Here is a 22708-nt window from a genome sequence, read left to right on the forward strand (position 1 = left end):
TTTTTAAAAAAAGATGGCTTAAGTGGGGACAATTTTATAATATGATCTGTTCTTTGCAAATTCCCTAAACTAGTATGGATCATTTCCTGAACTTAATTCTTGCATTATATTGCAGACCTTTTACATGGGACTTAGAAAAAAATATAAGCCACTACCTTTTTTTTTTTTTTTTTTTTCTTTTAACTTGACAATTTCATTAGTGAAAAGAGGAACTAATTGAAAATCTGGAGACCTGGGTTTTGTTGTGGCTGTCTCATTGACTGACGCTCTGGCCCCAGGCTAGTACTTAAACTCTTTACATCTTACTTCTTCCTTCTGTAAAATAGTATATGCTAAACAGGAATGTGGTTAACGTAGTTAATACCAAAGATGCAGAACTCTCTTTGAGTTGGATTTTTTTAAGGCAAAGAGGCACCGTGCGTGTACACACACATTTCCGGGCCGGGTACATGGGTCCCTCTCGTTCTGCTGATTCATGAACTGCCATCCTCCTGTGTGCACACCCTGGAAGTACTAGGCGAGTCTGGATCTCCCGGGAGAGCATATGTTTTTACTTTTCTGTTTACTCTACAGCATTTATTCCTTCCTTTTTGTTTTACAACCTTTTCCTTGGGATTTTCCTTCTTAAAGTACCGAATTAAGCCCTGGGTTTTCATGATTCACCATCTGGAGCAGTTGAGACTCCTGTGATGGGTAGAAAGCCCAGACAGGGCAATGAGGAGACGGGGGAGGCAAGGGAGGAAGATGGTAGGACTCACAGTCCTTACTTGGATGAATGCCGCCATCTTGGCAGGTGTCATCACTTAAAATATAAGTGCAGAAATGATGCAAGATGAAGGACTGGTGAGCATCAGCAGAGGTTCATTCTGGCAGATAAATTAAAGAGTTTAAAGGACAAACATTTATGGGAAGAAGCAGGAAAGCACTGTCAGAGGGAGTAAAAAGTGAAGCTGTTAAGCATAGAACCGCAGGTGTTGCCCATATTACCGGTACCGTCATGAGTCTCACTGGGACTAAAACATAAGTAAGGAGCAGCTTTCTTTAAGAGCTTTTCCTCTAACAGAAGGAATGAGGGCCTCTGTTGGTAATGGTGATGCCAATCTTACTATTAAAAATACCGTAAAATACAAAACAAGTTCTGAAGTGATTTGGAGGATGAAGTAGCTCTGCCCAGTTGGGAACATGTAGGAGGCTTCATGCAGAGGTGGTATTTGAGGTAGGTGGATAGAGTAACAGGAGAGGCCAGGGAAAGAGATTTGCTGGCAAAAGCAAGAAACTAGGGTTTTAGGGAACGGATGAGTGGGGCTCGTTTTGCCCAGGGCAGTGGAATTCAGGTCTGCAAGGTAAAACAGTTAAGGTAGCTTGGGGTCATGTTGAGCAGTTGTCGTAATCCAGGGAATCCACGGACTAGTAGCAAGGAACTAAAGGGAGGAAAACAGATTTAAGAAACTCTTTGGAGGTAGCTTCAGCAGAATGTGGGAGTGGGAGTGGGAGGCCGTGAAGAAAGTAAAATGGAGGCTGGCACCAGGCACCTTCTTTAGAGCAGGTGGCCTCTCAGAGACCTGAGTGACAGGCATGTTCCAGGGGTCCAGGCAGAGGGAATGGCTGGCACAGAGATCCTACCTAAGGCAGGAGGGACTTGCGGTGATGTGTTCAGTTGCACGAAGGGCATCGGACTGGAGTTGAGGAATGGCGGGGAGAGCAGTGGGAGGTGAGCTTAGAGAGAGGCAGGCCAGATCATCCAGGGCCTCACGGGCCTGGCAAAGGATTTGGATTTTATTCAAAATATAGCTGGCAACTACTGGAGGGTTTTAAAGGACATACTCTGTGTAACTGTTTCAAACAAAGGATGATTCTGGCTGCTCTTTGTAGAAAGGATTTTAGGGAGGCACAAGTGGAATTAGGGACACTAGGTCAAAGGTCATAGTGGAAGTTCAGGCGAGATAGAATGTTGAGAAACGGATGACATTTCAGAATGACTGACCAAACACTGGGGGGGACGTAAAGCATATCTAACTGGGCACGGTGCAAACGATAATGAAGAATGGACAGTTTCCTTCTGGATACCTAGAAGGATTTTTTTCAGTACTTTAATAACTAACATGGTTATCATTAAATAACTGTCAGAAGTGCTTATTTTGTAGAGGTCTGGGTCAATACGAAATATGACATAAATATGACAAATATGACATAAATATGACATAAAACACTAAGTGAAAAAATCTGAGTTAAGTGGATTTTGATATGTAGCTTAAATGTGATCGGATGTTGGCTCATCGCTTGGTACACAACAGTGTAGTCTCAAAATGAAATTGGGCTGAAATTGGGCTTTCTTACACAATTTGAAGCCATTTCCTGAATCTTTTTGTCTTGTGTAATGTATTTATATTTCACCTTAGACTCTCTGAAACTGCTATTTCCCCATCTGTAAAATAAGGATCATAGCCTTGCATTGCAGGTTATTTTAAGAATTAAATGACACAGAGCTTGGCGTAGAGGAGGAATTTGGCAAAACCCTAGTTACTGTTAATAACAGTCTGGGGAAATTCCTCAGTAGCATTTCTCTGAATCATTAAGAAAGATACCGTTTTGCTGGCAAGGAAGCCAATTTCCAAAGAAGTTAATTGAGATGATTCAAATCATCACGCGAGCCTTTGCTAAAGGTAGAGCCAGCATCTGTGTGAAGATAAGCTGGAGAGGCCTTGTCCCTGTGGCATATACTGGAGGGACCTGAACTGCGCACTGGCCTCCGTGATTGCTCCAGAGATGTGGGCCTCCCTGATCCTGGTCCAGATACATGTGCTGTCCCCCGTGTTTATCGCCTCCTACTTTGAGATTGTTGCTTAGTTCCACTGCTATGTCTCAGGACCTGTTTGTTTCAAGAGCTGGCAGAGCAGGTCTGAACACTGAAAGAATTGTGCGTCTTCTGGCTACAGCTCAGAAAGAGACAACTTGCGGGAAACAAAAGAACTTCCCAGTATTTTAATTTTACTTTCCAGTATATTCATTTCTTTCATCGTTTTTTCTTTAGAATTTTAGACCATTGTATCAAATGCCAGAAACAAAGCAGTACTGCTGTTTTAAGCCTGTATTTGGTAGTAATTAATCAGGTTCTGTGTACTTTTTCCTCCTTAAGTAGGGATAGTAAAATGTTTAATAAAGTTATCCTGGACCTAACATAACATACCATTCTAACAAGTCTTAATGATTATCTATAAAATATTAACACTTTTATTCATATTTCCTTATCGAATTTAACAATAATGAAGAATGGACAGTTTCCTTCCTCTTGCATTATATTGCAGACCTTTTACATGGGACTTAGAAAAAAATATAAGCCACTAAGCCACTACCTTTCTTTTTTTTTAATTTAACAGTGTTTTTCTTTTCTGTCAGAGCAAGTAGTAATGAGCCTATTACTCAAATACTCGAGAGAAGAATAATCATGACCAAGTACAAGCATCTGTGACGTGATAGTCATTGCAGAGTGCAAGCAGATAGGAAACAGGCTTCTTTCCAACGTGAAAGGAGAGATATATCCCATGTGAGAAGAACAGCATTGTGGTTTTGAGAATTATAATGTGTATATTGTCCTTGGCATTTGCTTAATCTCTGGAAATACCTCATTAATGTTTCCTCTGTGGCTTTTTTGTTGTCTTGTTACATTTTTAACTACTTTAAACCTTTTTTCTTTAAAGCACATCTTGAACTTTTAAACTTAAGTAAGAAAGAATTCTAATGTGTGAAATTGTTTGATTAAGGAAGAATACCTTAACAGGATACAAGTTTTTGAAACACTTTTATATCCTGCTTTTTAAAGTTTATGGTAGGAGATTCTTGTTTAAAATTATACATTGAAGATATTCTAAGCTTGCTTTCAAAAAGATTAATACCAAAGATCAGATGATTCTTATTAATAGTCACTTCCAGCTTGTCACCATGTGAATATTGATGGAGTCACATTGATAAAATCATTTGACTTTTTCACTTCAAGTCAAAGAGTAAATGTGACTGAATCTTTAATGTTTGATACTTTTAAAGTATTTTTTGTTAAAGAATTTGCCTTTTCTCATCCATTATCATTTTTTCATATACCTCATTCTCAGGTAATCCTAAGTCTTTTCACTGCTTCTCAAATGTGACTCAAGTTTGAGATATGGAAATAGTTACTGGTGTTTGTGTGTGCGTGTGTGTATCTTATGTGCACCATGAAACCATCAGGTAAAGGGATTTAAGATAGTAATCTTTCCCAAAATGGAGTGATAGGAGTCATTTTATTTCTCTTCATCTAAAGAGATTAACATATCTAAATAGACTTAACAGTTTTCTGTTGTAGATGTTTTTCATATAGTTCAAGTAAAATGGCAAGTAATTTCTGTTTGTTTGAACAGGATGGTGAGAGAGGGCATTTTCTTTTTGAGAAAAATGATCATCGTGTCTTACAATGTAAAATTCACGCGGGTATTTCAAGTTATTTTGGTAAGACATTTATAGTCTAGTAATATTCTCTAGTATTGTCCCTCTTTATATTGTTTAATTATACTGTGCTTTTCATCAAGTGAAATTAGAGGCACATACCTTTATAAAAGACAGCTTTATGCTGAATAAATTCTTGCCCTTGGAGGTGGCAAGCACAGCTTTAATAAGAGAAAAGGAGACATTCTCTGTGGTAAGCAGTTTTGACCCAGTTTCTAAAATCTGGGTAAAGAGGCACAACACCCAGGCTCTACCCATACAACCTAAGGACCTTACATGAACTGTGTAGTTATGAATGAAATACTAATACAGTCATGTGGGTTATTTTTAAATTAATTTCTAATCACACAGGCGACATATCACTTCATTCCTCTTGTTAAAAAATACAGACGATACAAATTCTCCTCCAGTAGGAATGTCCATCCTGCATAAAAATAGAGGCACATTGTACAATTATAGAGTGAATGTTCAGTATCCTCAGAGGAAAGCCTGTTCACTGTTTCTAAAAAATGTGTGTTTATTTATGTCAGGTTGCCCTGGGCCAAGGAAAAATTTGAACCCCTCAAGGTTGAAGAGGAGGAGACCCACAGGACTGTGATTCTGGCCTGTGGTAGAACAAGATAGAACAGGTAGAATTAGAAGGGAAGGAACATTCTTGTTCAAGGATACACTTAAGTTTGTACAACTTAATCTAGTTAAAGCCAAACCTATGTGGAAATTGCTATCAGGAGAAGTTATGAAACTCAATATACATGTTCACATATACATATCTAATAATTTCATTAGAACCACCAATAAACTTGAAATGGAAAAGATGTGTGATTCTAATTCTTGCTTATTTTGTGATTCATCCACAAAATGTATACATTTGTTGACTGCCACTGTGCATGGATGGCAGGGATTTTCCGTACATTATTTCTAATGTTCTTATTTCTGGTTTACAGATTAGGAAACTGAGACTCAGAGATGTCAATAGTCTATCCCAAGGCCACATAGTTAGCAGAGAGAGGTTGGATGCTATCACTGAGACAGGCTCTTTTCTTGGCATCGTGCTACCTTGGAGATCTGCTAAGATAATCAGTTTCTGGGATGTACAAGTATAGTGGTTTAATGTCTTTGGCTCATTAAATGCCAGAAAAGTTTTGAATTCTCATTTTAATGTCATTGTAATTTTCTGAACATCTTTTTTATGACAGAAAAGACACTCTCTAAATGTTTAACCACAGGTACTGAGTCAGCTCTGACCCATCAGAATAGGCCCTACTTGTACATCAGTTGAATGTCAACTCACGTTTAAGGCCTCAGGAAGCCCAGTTAATAGCAATATAGAGTGTTTTAAACTCCTCTGGCCTTAAAGTTAATATTTAAAAAGAAAAAACAGAATCATTCTCAAAATCCTCACCTTAATCTGCTCTTAGCTCTAGTTATAAAATTCTGATTTCAATCTCTCAGGTAGTTTTGGGGTTTGTTTGTATTGTTGGGTCATTGAAAACTTGAAGTAAATGAACCTGCGAAATTTCATGACTGAGTGTCTGCCCTGTTTTTCCCTTTTTCTAGGTCTATTATTAGCAGAAGATTTTTCTGCATAGTTGGCACGCTGTACCTGTATCGGTGTATTACAATGTATGTAACTACACTCCCAGTACCCGGTATGCATTTCAACTGCTCTCCGAAGGTAAACCATTCCTTGCTGTAATTTCCCTTTTTGTTTGTTTCTTATCTTGCCCAGGGGTCCTTTGATGTAGGCCAAAGGTAAAAATTTCTTTAGAATAGAATCAAGTCCCTTTGCCTTCATCTGGGAACGTTACTAAGCAATACAGCTAGGTGGCCCCACCCTTCTTAAAATTCCCAAACCCCAGTGCTTCGCAGCTGGGGAAATATGTGGTCTAGTTAGTGTGATGGAAGCAGTTAAGCTTTGTGTGTGGGCATAGCTCTTTGGTTTCCTGCCATACTTTTAAAATATCATTCGCTCCCTTGATACAGATCCAGAAGCTTTTATATGCGTTTTCCCTCTCTTAGATGGAAGGTTCTGTTTCAAATGATATTTTTTCCTTCTTTCTATTAATCCCTACAGTGGGAATCCGTAACAGCAGAGCTAGAGACACTATTCCTGTCCCTTTGCACCCTCCACCCACCCAAACAAGATCTCTCCTCCCTGGCGGGACATCTTGCTGTATTGATCTTCTCTAGTAGCATAGAAGCTTTTCTTTAAAATAAACTTTATTCCTCTTCTATTGTCTCTACCTTTCCATCAGATTCACGTAATACTCCATACCCCAACTTTTGCCTTAGAATAATTTCAACTGGGGAGATCATCGGAATTTTATGAAATAATTAACAAGAGATTTAGTTTTAAAAATGTCTACCTACATTAAAGCTTTTTAATGTAATAAGAAGTAGAAGAAGCTCATTTCCTCGATTTGGGTGGGAGAAAAAATGGAATGCTGTGTGTTTGGAATCATTTCTTCACATCGCACTTGTGCTAGTGAAACATCCTTTCAATTTCATCCATTTGTACTTTTGTTACTTCCAGAAGAGACATTCTCTCTGATAGAACCTTGGAAGAGGGCTGAAGAATCCAGTCCCTTGGAAGAGGGATTTTTTTTTTTTTTTTCGGTACGTGGGCCTCTCACTGTTGTGGCCTCTCCCGTTGCAGAGCACAGGCTCCAGACGCACAGGCTCAGCGGCCATGGCTCACGGGCCCAGCCGCTCCGCGGCATGTGGGATCCTCCCGTACCGGGGCATGAACCCGTGTCCCCTGCATTGGCAGGCGGACTCCCAACCACTGCGCCATCAGGGAAGCCCCGGAAGAGGGATTTTTAAAGTGGTGTCTTTATCATTTGAAATTCTGGATCTCTTTAGGTTGCTTGCTTACTGTGGTCCCCTTCCTTCCTAGACTTACATACATGCTCAGAGAGGTAGCTAGTTTGTTTCTGCCCTCTTTCCGTTTTTGCTACAGTCTATTTCCGTAACTGGAGAATTCGTCATAAGGAATGAATGATCCCAAGGTTCTACTCATCGCCATCAGCAATCCTGCCTCTCTGCATCTCCTTGCTCTTTCTTCAGCCCTTCCAAAGAAAGCCAGCCTCACGTCTTCTTTATCCTCTATGAAAGCTCTCAGGCACTTGCCTACAGCTCCTGACTTAGACGAAATACCTTGTTGTCACTGAGGACCCAGTGATGTAGACTCCTGCTGGGAGGCTGGCTTGATAAGCAAGTGTGTTCTCAGTAGTAGTTCGGTTCTTAAAAAAGTCTGTGCCTGGGAAGTTTCTCCACCAAGGAACATGTCATACCAGTTTAGGTAGATGTGGGATCTGGTCCAGCCCATGTTGAAGATGGACCCAGCATCAAGGGGTCGTGCTGTGTGTGTGGCCTTTCTCCCTGATCTGGTTCCAGCCTTGTTTCTTCTTAGGACCTCTGCAGCTCCACCCAGTTGCCGGCACCCCCACACTTGGTTAGTATTGGCACTTACAGAGTCAGCTTGAGTCATCAGCACATCCAATCAGGATCCCATAGCTAAATATAGCGTGTGGGTTTTCTTGGTAAAGACAGAGGTAATGGCAGGGACAGTATGCAAAACCAGACCCCAGTGTGTCACTCATTTATCATGCTGCCAGAAACCCCGACTAGGCCCATCTTTCTGTGGCAGTCTTCTGGAAATTAGAATCTTTAAAGTAAAGTATACAGGAGGGGGTAAAATGTTAGCAAAAATTATTAGTAAAAGCTCACTAAATCTAATTCTTTTGTAGAACAGAGTTCTTGGAAGAATGGGTTCAAAAAAACAGTTTTTTGTTCTGAAATTTTTCAGCTGTATTCCAGAGAGAAACCAGTATAAGGAACCACCGTGTGCCAGCACCCAGACTCAGTAGTTACCAAGATTTACTACATTTGCTTCATCTTATCTTCTGTTTTTCTTTTGAAGTATCTTAAAGCAAACCCCAGACAATGTTATTTCATTGCTACATACTTAATATGCATCTAAAAACTTTGGACATTTTATCTCATAACTTTACCGCTGTTGGTACATTCGGCACAATTAACAGTAATTCTTTGGTATTGGCAATTACCAACTCGTGGAATATCTTGATTGTCTTAAAAAATGCCTTTTTAAAAAAAACAGTTGGTTTGTATAAATTAGGATCCACAGTCTTTATATTACATTTAGTTGTTCTGTCTGTTAAGTCTCTACATTCTAGAGCAGTTCCTTCTCTCCTCCCCACCCCCCGTTTATTTTTTTTGGCATGCGGGATCGAACCTGTGCCCCCTGCAGTGGGAGCTTGAAGTCTGAACTGTTGGACCGCCAGGGAAGTCCCCCCACCCCCTTTTTGTAAACCCCATCAGTAACTTACAGAGATCAGAGCAGTTGTCCTGTAGAATATCCCACATTCTGGACTTATCTGTTTGCGTCTTTCTAGTGTCAATTAACTTCTTCCTCTCTCCTCCATATTTCCTCTAAATAGAAAGTTGGCTCTGGAGACTTGATTCAGTTGTTCTAATTTCTTTGGCAAGAACACTTCACAAGTAAGACAGAATGATTTCTGAAGCTAGACAGAAGACTTGGAAAAGGTCTTGAAGGCTCAGTGCTGCCTCTTGGAGATCAAACTTAAGAAACTGAGAGGTCAGACAAGGGTCAGAACACTGCACTGGGGAACAGTGTCAGAAGGGAGCGAGAGATAGTGCTCGAGAGAGATCCCAGAGACCACCTCTGCCTACCTTAGAGCCCTACCCAGGGCTTGGTTAGTCAAAACGGAAAGGAACCTTACTGAAAGTCATCCAGTCCAGTGTCGCAATATCCTCGCCACCAAATCTTGATCAAACTCTCTCTGAACCATTGCACCGAGAGGGGACTCATTACCCTGTAAAAATACAAACCTACCCAGTAGTGGAAAGAACACTGAGGTCAGAGTGAGGATGATGTCATCCAGCACTTGCTAGCTGTGCAGAAGTTGCATTTAACTTCTCAGAGCCGCAGTCCCTTTGTTGGCAAGACAGGGTTTATGGCACTTTTCATACCATCTTAAGGAGTTGCGAGAGTGAAAGAAGGCAGTAAATACACAGGGCTCTGTAGATGTAAGATGCTGTACAGAAATAAGAAAGCTTGGTGTGGCCATCACGCCTTAACGCCTAGACTCTTATTCATCCAGAGAAAATGTATTTAACGGGCATTAAGCACCTGCTGTGTCTGAGGTACTGGAGTGCAAGGGGGTGAGCAGAGTAGAAGCCCCTGCCTTTGTGGAAAGTGCTTTAAGACCACCTCATCCGAACTTTCATCTTATATAATGTGGAAAATGCTGTGATATAAGGACCTTAAGCTAAGCTGCTGGCCGTAGGGATAAGAGAAGTGGAGACAGATTTGAGCAATATTTAAGTGGCTGAATCAGTACAGCTTAGCAATACATTTGATATAGGGAATAAGGAGAGAAAGGAAGGATTTCAAAGGCAACTGGCTTTTACCACTGGCATAATTATAAGGTAAGGAGGAAAACGGAGTTAATGACTTCAGATTAAACAAATAGAGTCTGAGGTACTTGTGAGATATCTAAGTGGTGGTGTCCAGGCTAACTAGCAGTCTACATCTGAAATTGAGGGAAAAATCAGTGCTAGAAATTAAATATTTGTGATTCATCATATTCTCGGTGGTGTTAAAGCTGTTGGTATGGATGAAAAGGCCAGAGACAGGACGTTAACGTACGATGCTTCCAGAATTGGTTATCCCCTGACTTGAGACACCATCTAAGGCCTGTTGGTTGGTGGATATTCTTATGGTTATCAGTCATCATTAAACTCCAAGGGAAGAGAGTTGAGCTTTAGAATACGACTTTGTTTAACATGGGCACGTGAACCTAAACTTGGTTCTGCCAACATGCAAAGCCCCATAATTAGTATACTTAATTCTTCCCTTAACACCAGTATTCAAAACGCATGGCTTCTAAGAAAAATGTTTCAACAGGTATGCAGTAGTAATTAAAAAAATTGTTCCTAGTGTTCATTCACTTGATGGCAGTGTACTCTTTACTTCACAAAATGTCATGGCTTAGAGAAGTAATCGTCATGTGAAATGATGAGGTGAGAAGAGAAGGGGGCCTGTCATCAGATGCTCCTGCAACAGAGATGAGCTGCTGGGGCGTGAGAAGGGAAGGGAAGGAAGCATTCAGTTCCTGGAACAGAAGCTTCTGTGAAGCACTAGTCCTGTATCCCAGTGGGTGTGCGTGGTGGGCTTACGAGGCTGCCAAGTTAGTGCAACCTTGATTACCCCTTGTTAATCTCAACACAGCTTTTCTCCAAGGAGCATGTGTCCCAATCAGAAAACACCTTCTTGTCATCTTGTTCTAACTTTTTAAGATTCAGTTTTTTAAAATAAAAAAGGCAGAAACATTTGAGAATTCTTCTATGTCCTAAGCTTTATGTAAGAAATTTTTGTTGTTGTTTTTTTAGCAAACTCCACAAGAAAAAAAAAGAAAGAAAAAAAACCTGCCCCAGATAACACAGATACACTAATGTTATTGGAAGAGAAGGAATAACTTATGCTGTTTTCAACTCTCATTTTAATAATCACTTGAGTTAATCTAATACCTAAGCATTAAAGTGAGATTCATGTTGGTTCTGGTTTTTGGTCTCCATGGTGACGTTAGATTTGAAAACCTTCAAAACGAGAGAGTTACGTTACATCCTGGGTACTTAGCTGGCTAACGCATTAATCTGACATGGTGTTTTCAGTGGAATGATTTTCTTGAACTTCAAAAACGTGTCTTTTTATTTTTCCATCCAGCATACTTGAACATAGCCCACTGTCGGACAAGGCTGAGATTAATTGGACATCTGAGATTAATTGTTCAGTGGAACAATAAAATACAAATATAATAACGGAAAGACTTCCGTGTTTTTTCCTGCCACTGTCAGTTTTTTTGCATTGCACGCATTAGAAAGATCAAAGCACCTCCTTCAATTCGATGCTAAGCGGTGATGTAGTAATCCTCAGTCTTAAGGGTCTCTTTACTGGCATGTGTTCAGTCTTACAAAGCACAAGACTCACTGCTTTTTAGGATTTTATAACCTTTTTAAGTTCTTTCCTACTTTCTTAGGTAACAGCTTGAGTGCTCAAAAGCTGCCCTCCTCGCTGACAAATGTTGATGTTCTGATTAGCTCCTGCTAACCTTATCAGCATTTCAGAATATGGCTTGTGTTCTGTTACCAAAATAGCTTCATGTCATCCTGTTGAATCGTGTGGAATTTAAATTGTCAGTGCTTGATTTTACCTAATTTTCTGCTTGCCTCCCAGTTTCTTATCATTTTGTTCATTCTCATTTTTTAAAAAATTTCTTGCTTTATAATTTCCGGTAACCTTCCCCATCCCAAGTCTCTTCTTCACTTTCCCATTTTTCTCTCCACTGTTCTCTTTCCTTTTCAGGAATGAGAAAAAAAGAAAAAGAAAAAAGAAAAATGTACTAAGTCACTTCTTTCTGTCTTAAAAAAAGGTTATTTTTTCCCCATCTTAAAGAAACTCTACATTCATTATAGATACATTGCAAAAATGTAAAAAGGAAAATTTTTACATTCATGGTTCTATCTACTGTTCCTGTTTCAGTATATTTATTAGTTCTTTATGTGTATTTTTCTTACATCGTTCTGATCATGCTTTTTGTGCAGTTGTTCCTGTGTCTTTACAGTTAACATTTGTTATATGCATTTTTACATGATTTTATAAACTTTCTAAATGGTTTTCTTATTTATGGGAAGTCTCCAGGGAGACAGGGATTGCGAGGCAGGGAGATTATAGATGTGACTTCTTTTCACAAACAAGCGGATTGCTTACTTCTGAATAAACATTTCTAGAGGACCTGTCTTGCGTGGGGTGAATTTTGAGGATACACAAATACGTAAGACAAATGGGCATCCAGAAGCTGTGACAGACATGTAACACATAAGATTATTCTCTGACTACAGCCTTCACTGTAATAGGCGTGAGGTGCTCAGTTGCCATGGAAGCGGAGAAGAAGGTGGTAAACTTTGCTGGGAGTGTTGGCTGCACTGAGGAGATGCCGTCCAAGCCAAGTCTGAAAAGGATGAGTAGGTGTTTGCCAAGTGGAGTTAAAGGGAGAGAACAGAAAGGGTGTGAAAGGAAGTCTGAAGGCGCAGGTAAAGTTAGATACTCCTGGTCATGTGGTCCTGTGGGCTGAGTGGCAGAGAGAAAGCCAGAGAGGCACGTTGTGGGCAGGTTTTAAGGGATCTGGTCACCCTTCTAAGGAGTCTGGCCACAGGAAGCCAGGAAAGGTTGGAGCAGTGAATAGGATGTGATCACATCTGTCTCTTAGAAAGCCATCTCTCCAGTGATACAGAAAGTAAGCTGTTTGGGAGAGAGGAGGGGAGGTAGACTTCGAGCGGTGCTAAATTACGTCTACCTGTTTCGTGCCAGGTATGATTCTCAATGTTTTTTCATTGAAGTCTCACAGTCATGAGTGGGAGGAAGTTGCAGTTGGTCCAGAGATGCTTGACTTGCCTGTTGTCTCGCAGGTACTAAGTGGCAGAGGCAAGAAGTTCGGCCGCGTCTCTGTTCTTGGTACTTCACACGAGGGAGGCAGATGAGGCTGCTTTTGTGCGGTGTTTCAAGTTTAGAGATGAGGAATGCCTAGACCAGGGCAGACACTGGGAAGGTGACAGAGGTTTCCTACACGGCAGCAGCCATCTAGTGTGAAGAGGTCACCAGGGTGAAAAAGCATTCACTGAAGAAATCCGAAGAGCCTCGGAGGTGACGCTATATGACTCTACACGAAGCGTGATCCACTGTGTCAGAGTACAGGCAGATGGACAGCAGGACTTTTGTCCTGAGGAAGGTTCCAGAGCTTCCCAGACACTGCAGGCCGGTGGGTTCCATTCAGAAGCCATACTGTCCTGCTTGAGAGGCTCCCACTGGCCACGTGTGAGACAATTGGAGCACCACAATGAAATATGACAGTAATTAATTATAATACGTTAATAAGAAACATTTTAAAAATTAGTGCTGGTGGAGAAAAAATTAACTGCTAGATATAAAAGAAATATTAGAAATAGAAAATCACCATTTTGCAACCACTGTAGTAATAATTCAAGCAAGAATCATCAACAGATGCTAAAGCCACTGGGTGAAAGGTGGGGCACCATAATATTTATATAGTTTCAAAAAGTCACAAACTGCTTGTTAATAATAAAGGGGCAAAGGTGTGTATTCGGAGGAGAAATCTGGCAGACACTCTGGCAGCCAAGTGATCAAACCAGCAGCAGAACAAATGATATCGGATGCTTTTTGATCTGATGCACTGGGTAGGACACATCATTTCTGTATATTCCTGCCAATAACATTTAACCTGAGTTTAAACATAAGGAAACAGTCAGATAAAAGCCAAATGGAGGGACATGCTCTTGATATAAAAAAACTAGACTGGACTCTTTAAAATAAAATGTCAGTGTCATTTAAAAAAAAAAAGGACTGAGAAACTAGTAGACTAAGAAAAATTAAGAGTATGACAAGTACCCTCAATATGTCTCCTCTGATTGAATCCTAGATTCCGGGGGGAAAACTATACAGGACATTGTTGAGACTATGGGGGAGTCTGAATAAGGATGTCTATTAACCATGATAGTATTCTATCATTGTTAAATTTCGTGAGTGTGATTATAGAAGAAAATGTCCTTGTTTGTACACTTAAGGGTAAAGTGTCATAATGTATTCAACTTAAATCTCAAATGGCCCAGGAAAAAAAAGTGGGAGAAGAAGGAGAAGCAAATGTGGCAAAATATTGATAATTGATGAGCCTAAGGATGTTCATTATTCTCTTCTTTAGATTTACACATTTTCAAAGCAAAAATTTGAGGGAATTTTTTTTCAATTTTCACCTCATGACCAGGTAGGCTACAGAATCTCTCAGATATAATTTTTGTTAAAGGGAAATCTTGCCTGACTGAAATACTGGATTTCTTTAATGTGACAAATAAGTATCTGGGTAAATGGAAATCCATAGCTGATCTTTAAGATTTTATGAGGGCTTTGGTAAGTCTCCTTACTAAAGGCCATGAAAACATTTTTACGTTTTTACTGGGGGAAAGGGAGGCTGGTAGGGGATGAGTGCTTTATTACTGATGATTATTTAGAGACCCCTCCCCATGAAAAAAAAAAGCCTGCCTGGTATAGGAACTCGTGGATACATTGGATAATGGAGCAGTGTGGAGAGCCAAATCCCTCAGAGCTCAGTGGAGGCAAAAATGTTTTTAAGGTTGTATATCTGAGTTCTAAGAGGATATGTATAGGGAAATCTCCCTACTTCAGATCATTTGAGATGGATATAATATTTGCGGATGAAACTAAATCTTCCCAGGAATGAAATGAATTCATAAAAGTGAGGAAGAATTCATAAAAGTGATCACAGGTGAACATCCGTGAGGGCTGTGTATTTAAGGAGAATTTCACTTCTTGGCTGCTAAGCATTGAGTTCTCACTTAAGGAACTCCTCACCCAAAACATGGGCCTAACTTGATCACTGTAATGTGGTCTGATATTTGTATAGCGCTTTATAATTTTTGAGCAACCACTTTTATAAACATTACCTCCCTTTGGCAGTGAGGGTTGAGGATGAGGTGGTGGTATTCTCGCCATTTTACAGATGAGAGAACTGAAGCTAGAATGGGTAAAATGGTTTGTCCAGAGCCACCTGGATGGTTAACCCAAAACGGGGGCTTGCGGCTGGATTTATCCTCATTGTTGTTCTTATGACATAAGCTTAGAGGTCTTTGGAGCATCCCTCCTACGCAGCACAACATAAAGCAAGGAAAGTTAAGATCAAACTGAAAACACCTTGCTCAAGAAGGTGGAAAATGTGTAATTTGTTTGTGAAAGATACCCATGGAAATAACTTTTTTAGAGATGGGGAAATTTGATTTAATGGAAAAAACACTTACGAAAAATAGATCTTTAGTGAATAATGAATAAAATTTTTAAACCGTTCAACTATATTTAAATGATTTATGTAAAATGGATTCAATTTCATTAACATGACAAAACCAACAAAAAAAGTGAACCTGGAGACATTGTCCAGCCTTTGTTATTTGGAGAAGTGTTTGCACCAATAGCTGCTCTTTCCAGGGAACCAAAAGGCAAGATCCTTTAGTGAGAGGTAAGACATTTGGATCTGATCCCAACTGAGCCACTGTGAAATAGAAAAATAGCGCCTCTATTTGCTTATCTGTAAAATGGATATAATTACACATACGCTAACCACCTGACAGGCTTGTGAGGCTACAATGAGCCAATTGACAGGAAAACTCTGTTAAAAAGTTGGAATCTCTGTACAAACAAAATGTAATATTTTATTATGTACAAACGACCCTACATTCCTTTTTGTTGTTTTTTTTTACTCCTCAATCGACAGTCACAAAAAGGTATGAGAAATTATAAGGGACAGTTTTTTTTTTTAATTGGCATATAATTGCTTTACAGTGTTGTGTTGGTTTCTGCTGCACAATGAAGTGAATCAGCTATATGTATACATATAGCCCCTCCCTCTTGGACCTCCCTCCCCACCTCCAATCCCACCCATCTAGGTCATCACAGAGCACTGAACTGAGCTCCCAGTGCTATACAGCAGGTTCCCACTAGCTAGCTGTTTTACACATGGTAGTGTATTTATGTCAAACCTGATCTCCCAATTCCTCCCACCCACCCTCCCCTTGCCCCACTGTGTCCACACGTCCATCCTCTACATCTGAGTCTCTATTCCTGCCCTGGAAATAGGTTCATCTGTACTATTTTTCTAGATTCCACACATATGCATTAATATACGATATTTGTTTTTCTCTTTCTGACTTACTTCGCTTTGTATGACAGACTCTAGGTCCATCCATATCTCTACAAATGACCCAGTTTCATTCCTTTTTATGGCTGAGTAATATTCCATTGTAGATATGTACCACATCTTCATGGTATATATGTATCACAGAAGGTCAGAGAAATTATAAGGGGCAGTTTTGAACCTCTCACTGCTGCTGTGAAATCTAAAACATTCATCAAACTTAGCAACACACCATCTTCCCCTCAGTCTTCAAGGTCATGCTCAAGGACATTTCATGGCTCAAATTAGTTCTTAAGTGTCCATCACTGGTTAGAAGGGCCGTGTGCCTGTTGAAATTCAGGAAGTAGCATAGTTTTGCTGCTTTTGTTTGGGAGTTGAAGTTGAGGCGGGGACTGCAGCACGTAGCGTGTGTTTCCCAGTTGCAGGCTGCGCAGGACATGGATTGATGGGGATTCCACTGATCCTGCTGTTCCCTGATGCTTGATTCCCTTAGCGGATCTGACCTGTGGTCTGGGTGTTGAAGAACAGCTTTCTTTACATGCCATGGATGGTAGTGCATTTTCTGTTTTGGAGGAAGACTTTTCTTCTGGAACAAGACAAGAAGTTATTTGCCCTGGTGGTAGTAGCTAGATTCATTGAATGCATGAATGAGGACAGGTCCACTGAGAGACATCTGACTGTTCCTGGTGGTTGGTATGGGGCATGATGGCATGACGTTACCTTTGTAAGGAACCTAGGCTGCTCAGAGCAAGGTTGCTTCATGTGTATCCGGTTCTTGGTTTATGCAGGCTTGGGGAGGCGCTGGCAGTGTACAGGTAGCGTGCAGTTTGCAGATAATACATACGTGGAGTCAGAGGACTTGGGACCCATTCCAGCTCCCAAACTGAACAGCCGGGGGACCCAGGACAGAGTTAAGACCTGCCTCGCTGATTTTTCAGGGCTGCTGTAAGATGAAGCATTGGTAAGACTCAAGGATTCTATTAAATAGCATTTCTGCTCTTTAGCACTCACTTTCAGCCCTTCCTCCAAGTTATACCAAAGCCATTGATTCGTGCAGCATTATTTGATGAGTTTGGGTTCTAGGTTCTCCCTCTCCTGCCAGAAGGGGATGAAGCACAGTGAATGTCCCCACTTTTCAGATGCACTTAAGAGAAAAGGCAAGTGCGTGAGGCCATCTGCAAACTGAATGGTGGTGAACAGCCTATCATCAGAGCACTGTGTATTCAGCCTTGAAAACATACGGGGGTGGGGGGGCTCTTCCCTGGTGGCGCAGTGGTTGAGAGTCCGCCTGCCGATGCAGGGGACACGGGTTCGTGCCCCGGTCCGGGAAGATCCCACATGCTGTGGAGCGGCTGGGCTCGTGAGCCATGGCCGCTGAGCCTGCGCGTCCGGAGCCTGTGCTCCACAACGGGAGAGGCCACAACAGTGAGAGGCCCGTGTACCGCAAAAAAACAAACAAACAAAAAAAACATACTGGGGGAACCTGGTTTTTAGTAACCAAAGGCTCACTGGTTTGAACCCTTCTGGAGTGGTCTGTCTCTTTCAGAAGCCTCTCCGTCTGTCTTCTGCTCTGCATTTCTTTCTATGTCTCATATTGCTTAAGTAATTTAGCCAGTTAATTTCTTGGCCGTTCATTAGAACTTGAAGAAAATTGCTCTGTTTTTACTGAAAAGTGATTTTTCTCTGACCCTAGGAGATCATAATTCACATAATGATGCAGATGCAAGACCTTGTCACAGCTTTGTAGTGCCCACTGAGAAAGTGTTTGTGTGAATGTCCCCCAAATATCTCTGCTTTCAAGGATGAGCACTCAGAAGTCTACTGATGGGGAGGTTAGAGCTCCAGGTACACACTCCATCCTCTTTCCCACTGAATGCAACCCAACACACAGGCCACAGTGTCTGGAGCAGCCCTTTGAGGACTCTGGAAAATGGTAGCAGGCAGAGTGCAGAAGGAAACTAAAATGAGAAGGAAGGAAGATGGAACTGGGAGCTTCCTGTTTCTGCTTCTTCCTCTTCCTCCCTCCCCCCTCCCCCTCCTCCCTTTTCCTCCTTTTCCTCCTCTTCTTCTGTTTTCTTCCCGTGTCTCCTGCCTGTACTCAGAGGTAACCTAAATCTCAGAACTGCAGAACTCCACAGGAATCCCCTCCTTTCTAGCCCAACAAGCAGGGAACTCCTACCGGTTTCCATGCAAACCATGCTAACATGCAGTGTGTACATCCTAGATTTTTCCAGTGCATGTTTTTTTAAACAGTTATAATTATACCAAACATTTTGTTTCATTTTTTTCCTCTTGGTAGAAGAAAATATTTATGATATAACTTACTACAAAGTCATTGTATGCTTATTTTTAAATAATGTATTAAACAATTATGGCCTAGTTCAGTGCATTTGAATCACTATAGTGTGCATTTGAATCACCTCAGATTCTGGCTCAGTAGGTCCTGAGGGGGTACAGGCACACGTTATTTTATTGAGCATTGCTTTATTACACTTTATAGTTATCGCAGTTTTTAGAACCTGAAAGTTTGTGGCGATTCTGGGTGGAACAAGTCTGTCACCACCATTTTTCCAGCATCATTTGCTCACTTCATGTGTGCGTCACATTTTGGTAATTCTTGCAGTTTTTCAAACTTTGTATTTGTTATGTGATCTGTGACCAGTGATCTTTGATGTTACTACTGCCACTTGCTGAAGGCTCGGATGATGGTTAGCATTTTTAGCAATAAAGTATTTTTTTAATTAAGGCACGTACATTGGTTTTTTAGACATAATGCTATTGTACGCTTAATAGACTACAATATCCATAACTTTTTATGCACTGGGAAACCAAAAAATTCGTGAAACTCGCTTAATTGGAATATTCGCTTTATTGCTGTGGTCTGGAAGCGAACCTGAAATATCTCCGAGGTATGCCTGTAATGACAGGCAACCCCTGGTGTTGCCATTGCTCCCCTGGCCCAGGTTCTGAATGGCAAGGGAACAGTTATTTACCAATTCCCATTTGGGTTGTTTCTAGTTTGTTGCTTTTATAAATAATATTGTGCGTAAAGGTTTTCTTCATGTGCGGGCTCACTTCTTGGAGGTGGGTGCCTAGAAACAACTAAGCACTGAGTCACACACAGGTCATGGCTGTTTGGATTGTGGTCAATATTGATGATTATTTTTGCAGAGGATTTTGCCAGTTGTAATAAATATATTACTCCCCAGGTTGGTGATGAGGAAATTGAGGCTTAGAGTGGTTCGGCTGCCCAGGGTCACACAGCTAATTGGTAGGAGAGCCATGCTTTTAACCCAGCCTGTCTGTTTCAGAGGCCACTGCCTTCCTGCACTGCTGGCTGCTGCATTTACCACGTTCCTTCCCTCCTCTTTAAGGAGCCTGTTTGAGAGGATCAGTGACGTTGTCCCTGCCCCACCATTGGCTATCTTTTTTTAGCTTTGCTAATTTGATATGGGAAAGAATGAGCTCCTGTTAACGTTCATTTTTATTTCTATTTGCTTGACAGAGCCAGTGCCTCCAGCTGGTCACATCCTTTGTCCTTTGATAAATTTTGTTTCCTAAATGGTCTTATTTACTTGATTTATGTGTACTGTGTACACGGTAAAGATGTTAAGTTGTTTCTGCTCCAATTGTATTGTCATTTGCCTTAGAATTTGTTTACTTTCTTAGAGTGTAATTTAAAAATTTTATGTAGCTGTAACCATCCATCTTCTTTTCCTGTTCCCCACTGAGCTTTTAAAGAGCCTTTCCCCTTGCAGAGGTTTGACAATCATGGAAAGATATTTTTAAAAGAAAGCATAGATGTGTTAAGGGCACTTGTAAGAAATGGAGCATTAATTTTGGGCTGTTTTTCCTCAATGCCATGTTTACCTCATAATCTCTCCCTCTTTTCCTACCCCTACAGTTTCTCCACAAATATTTTCCTACCAAAATGAGAGGGCAAATTGAGGGGGAATGGTGCTCAAGAATATGATGTATAGTTTTCAAAACACAGAGGGAGTTTCGAAAGGACAGTTTGAAATAATGTAAACTGAAGAACTACCTAAGCTTTTTTGCCATAATTTTCTTCCATTTATTACCCGTTGTTATGACAGAACCAGACCAAACTTTCAATTTAAAACTCTGAAAAAATTTTTATCATGTTTATACATGCGTGCAATTTAAGAAACAAAATGATCCTACAGGACTTATTATGAAAACCATGGTACGCAACCCTTACCCTAATCACACTCAGCCTGCTTTCCTACTCTCTTTAGCTCTTTCAACTGAGTCTCGTGGTGTTTACCTTCATTTCTTTAACTCTTTTCACAGAATTTTTGTGTGTGTATGTGCTTATCCTCAGGTCTCTAAGTGCCATGCCAATATTGTTTCTTTATAATTTCCAATACAGGCTGTTGCTGACTTCCTGCTGGCGAAGGCCAGGATTTAGAGCCCTCGTATTCCCCACACAATCCTCCCCCGCAGCTTGTATGTGTTCTGTGCCTTTTCCCTTCTTCCCCTCCCCCACCATCCCAGTACAGTAGTTTAGACTTCTTATCCCATCTTCCCAGTGTCATTTTCTGTCCTTGATTTAACTCAGTATTCAGAGCTTACATTCTTACAGTTTTGTAGATGCTATTCATAGCCAAGTCATATAGTTTCCTATAATTACTTTTCAACACAATACTTCATTTCCTGTAGAGTCCGTAATTGCCTTGCTTTTTTGCTCTGTTAGTTTTCTGTGTACTTACTCGTTCCCATGTTCTGACTCAGTGCAGCCGCGGAATTAGGTGTTCTGTTAGCCTCATCTCCAGAGCTCTGACTCACCCATTTAGGGGGCTCCCTCTCTTAGGCCTACAGCACAGCTCTCAGTATTCCCTTCGCTGGCATCCTAGCAAATCCCGTTTCTTCTTTTTTCTGTTTTCTCCTTTGCCTTGTAGAGTACATCTTCTGTAATTTCCCGCAAAAAGAATACATAGGTGGTAAATATTGTGAAATCTTGTATATATGAAATGACTTTAGTTTATCCTTGGTCTATTTTTTAAGATTAGGCTCAGTTAATAATATGGCTGCGTATAGAATTCTAAATTGGAAATCATTTTCCCTCAGGATTTGGAGGCATTTTTCTGAAGCCTTTTCTTTTCCAGTATTGCTTTTGAAGAAGCCTGATTCTTGATCTTTTGTGTGAAGCTTGTTTTTGATCTCTGGATGCTTGAAGGTCCCTTGTTAGCCCCAAGTTTCTGAAGTTCCATAATGCTGAGTCTTGCTATGTAGATCTGTTTGCTTCTGTTGAACTGGACTTTCAGTGATCCCTTTCAATTTGGAAATCCATATCTGCTATGTGGTATGTTCAACCTGACGTCCTTAACTAGAAATCTTGATCAGTTTTTTTAAAGGGAAATTATAATGAAACATGTTTCCCAGAGCCCAGAATATTATCAGTTAAATGTTGAAAAGGGGTCATGGTGATTAAATTGGCTAACCAAAATTTAAAAGAATGCTAACAAACATAAAATATAGACAGTCACACATTTTATTTGCCAGAGCAAACAAAAGTTTCGGTGAATGACTTGTTCATGCCATTTACCACTCTAGTATCCAGCCCAGACTTGTATCAGAGACAGGTAGATTTATTTATAAACTTTTTCACTCTTATTAAAAGGAAAAACATGCAGTTCTACCCACATAATTTCAGAAGATTGAAGGTACATCCTACTCAGTCCCTTGCTTCAATTTGGTCCCCCATAATCACATACCAAAAAAAAAATTCATATATTTGACTTTCTAACCTCCAGCTGCTTTAGCTAGTAAGTTAATAGAACATTTGTCCTCTAGGCCAAGCGTGTGAAATAGATCTTTAAATTTTTCCCAGAGATTTTCCCCCAGATGGCAGTTATGGTAGTAAATCAATCAGTCAGTCTTTAACAGTGTAGTGAAAAAAAACTTTAGTAACTAAATATCTGCTGACATGAGCTCTAAAAAGTGCCAACATGTAAGGGGAGCTCTGAAGCTGCCTGCTTCATCTCTAGGACCACACTCTTCCAAGGGCTGTCTGAACAGCAGTGAATGTTGAGTGGGCACACTTCATGGCGGGGGGCGGGGGGCGGTGACTTTACATGTCTTAATATAAACTCATAAAGGAAAAACACTCCTGTGCATCTCCTGTACTCTGAAAACCCCACTGAATACTTCTGTGACTAGATATATGGGTTTCCCCACACACGCACACACACAAGCAAATCTCTAACCCTCTTTAACTCCATTCTGGCACTGTCTACCTGGAAATAGCATCGGATCCCACAGGGTAAGGGCTCAATCTCACACTGACTGTCAGCCCCCAACCACTTCAGACTCTGATCACAGGTTCAGATTGTCACCTATACTTCTTACCAACCAGCTTTAAATTGGAAGTTCCTATGACCCCCCTCCTTGGG

At 40.7% G+C, this 22708-nt stretch overlaps 1 protein-coding gene across 12 annotated transcripts in view; it reads left to right on the top strand.

The window, feature by feature from the left end:
• Positions 1-22708, top strand: part of SGMS1 (sphingomyelin synthase 1) — a 292041-nt gene that overhangs the window by 264536 nt on the left and 4797 nt on the right. For all 12 annotated transcript variants that reach the window (XM_060034548.1, XM_060034545.1, XM_060034557.1 and 9 more), the window contains one exon: positions 6034-6151. In XM_060034548.1, coding sequence (XP_059890531.1) covers positions 6034-6151 — 118 coding nt within the window. The remainder of the gene's footprint in view (positions 1-6033; positions 6152-22708) is intronic.

Source organism: Delphinus delphis, chromosome 16, assembly GCF_949987515.2.
Source record: "Delphinus delphis chromosome 16, mDelDel1.2, whole genome shotgun sequence".
Taxonomy (NCBI): domain Eukaryota; kingdom Metazoa; phylum Chordata; class Mammalia; order Artiodactyla; family Delphinidae; genus Delphinus; species Delphinus delphis.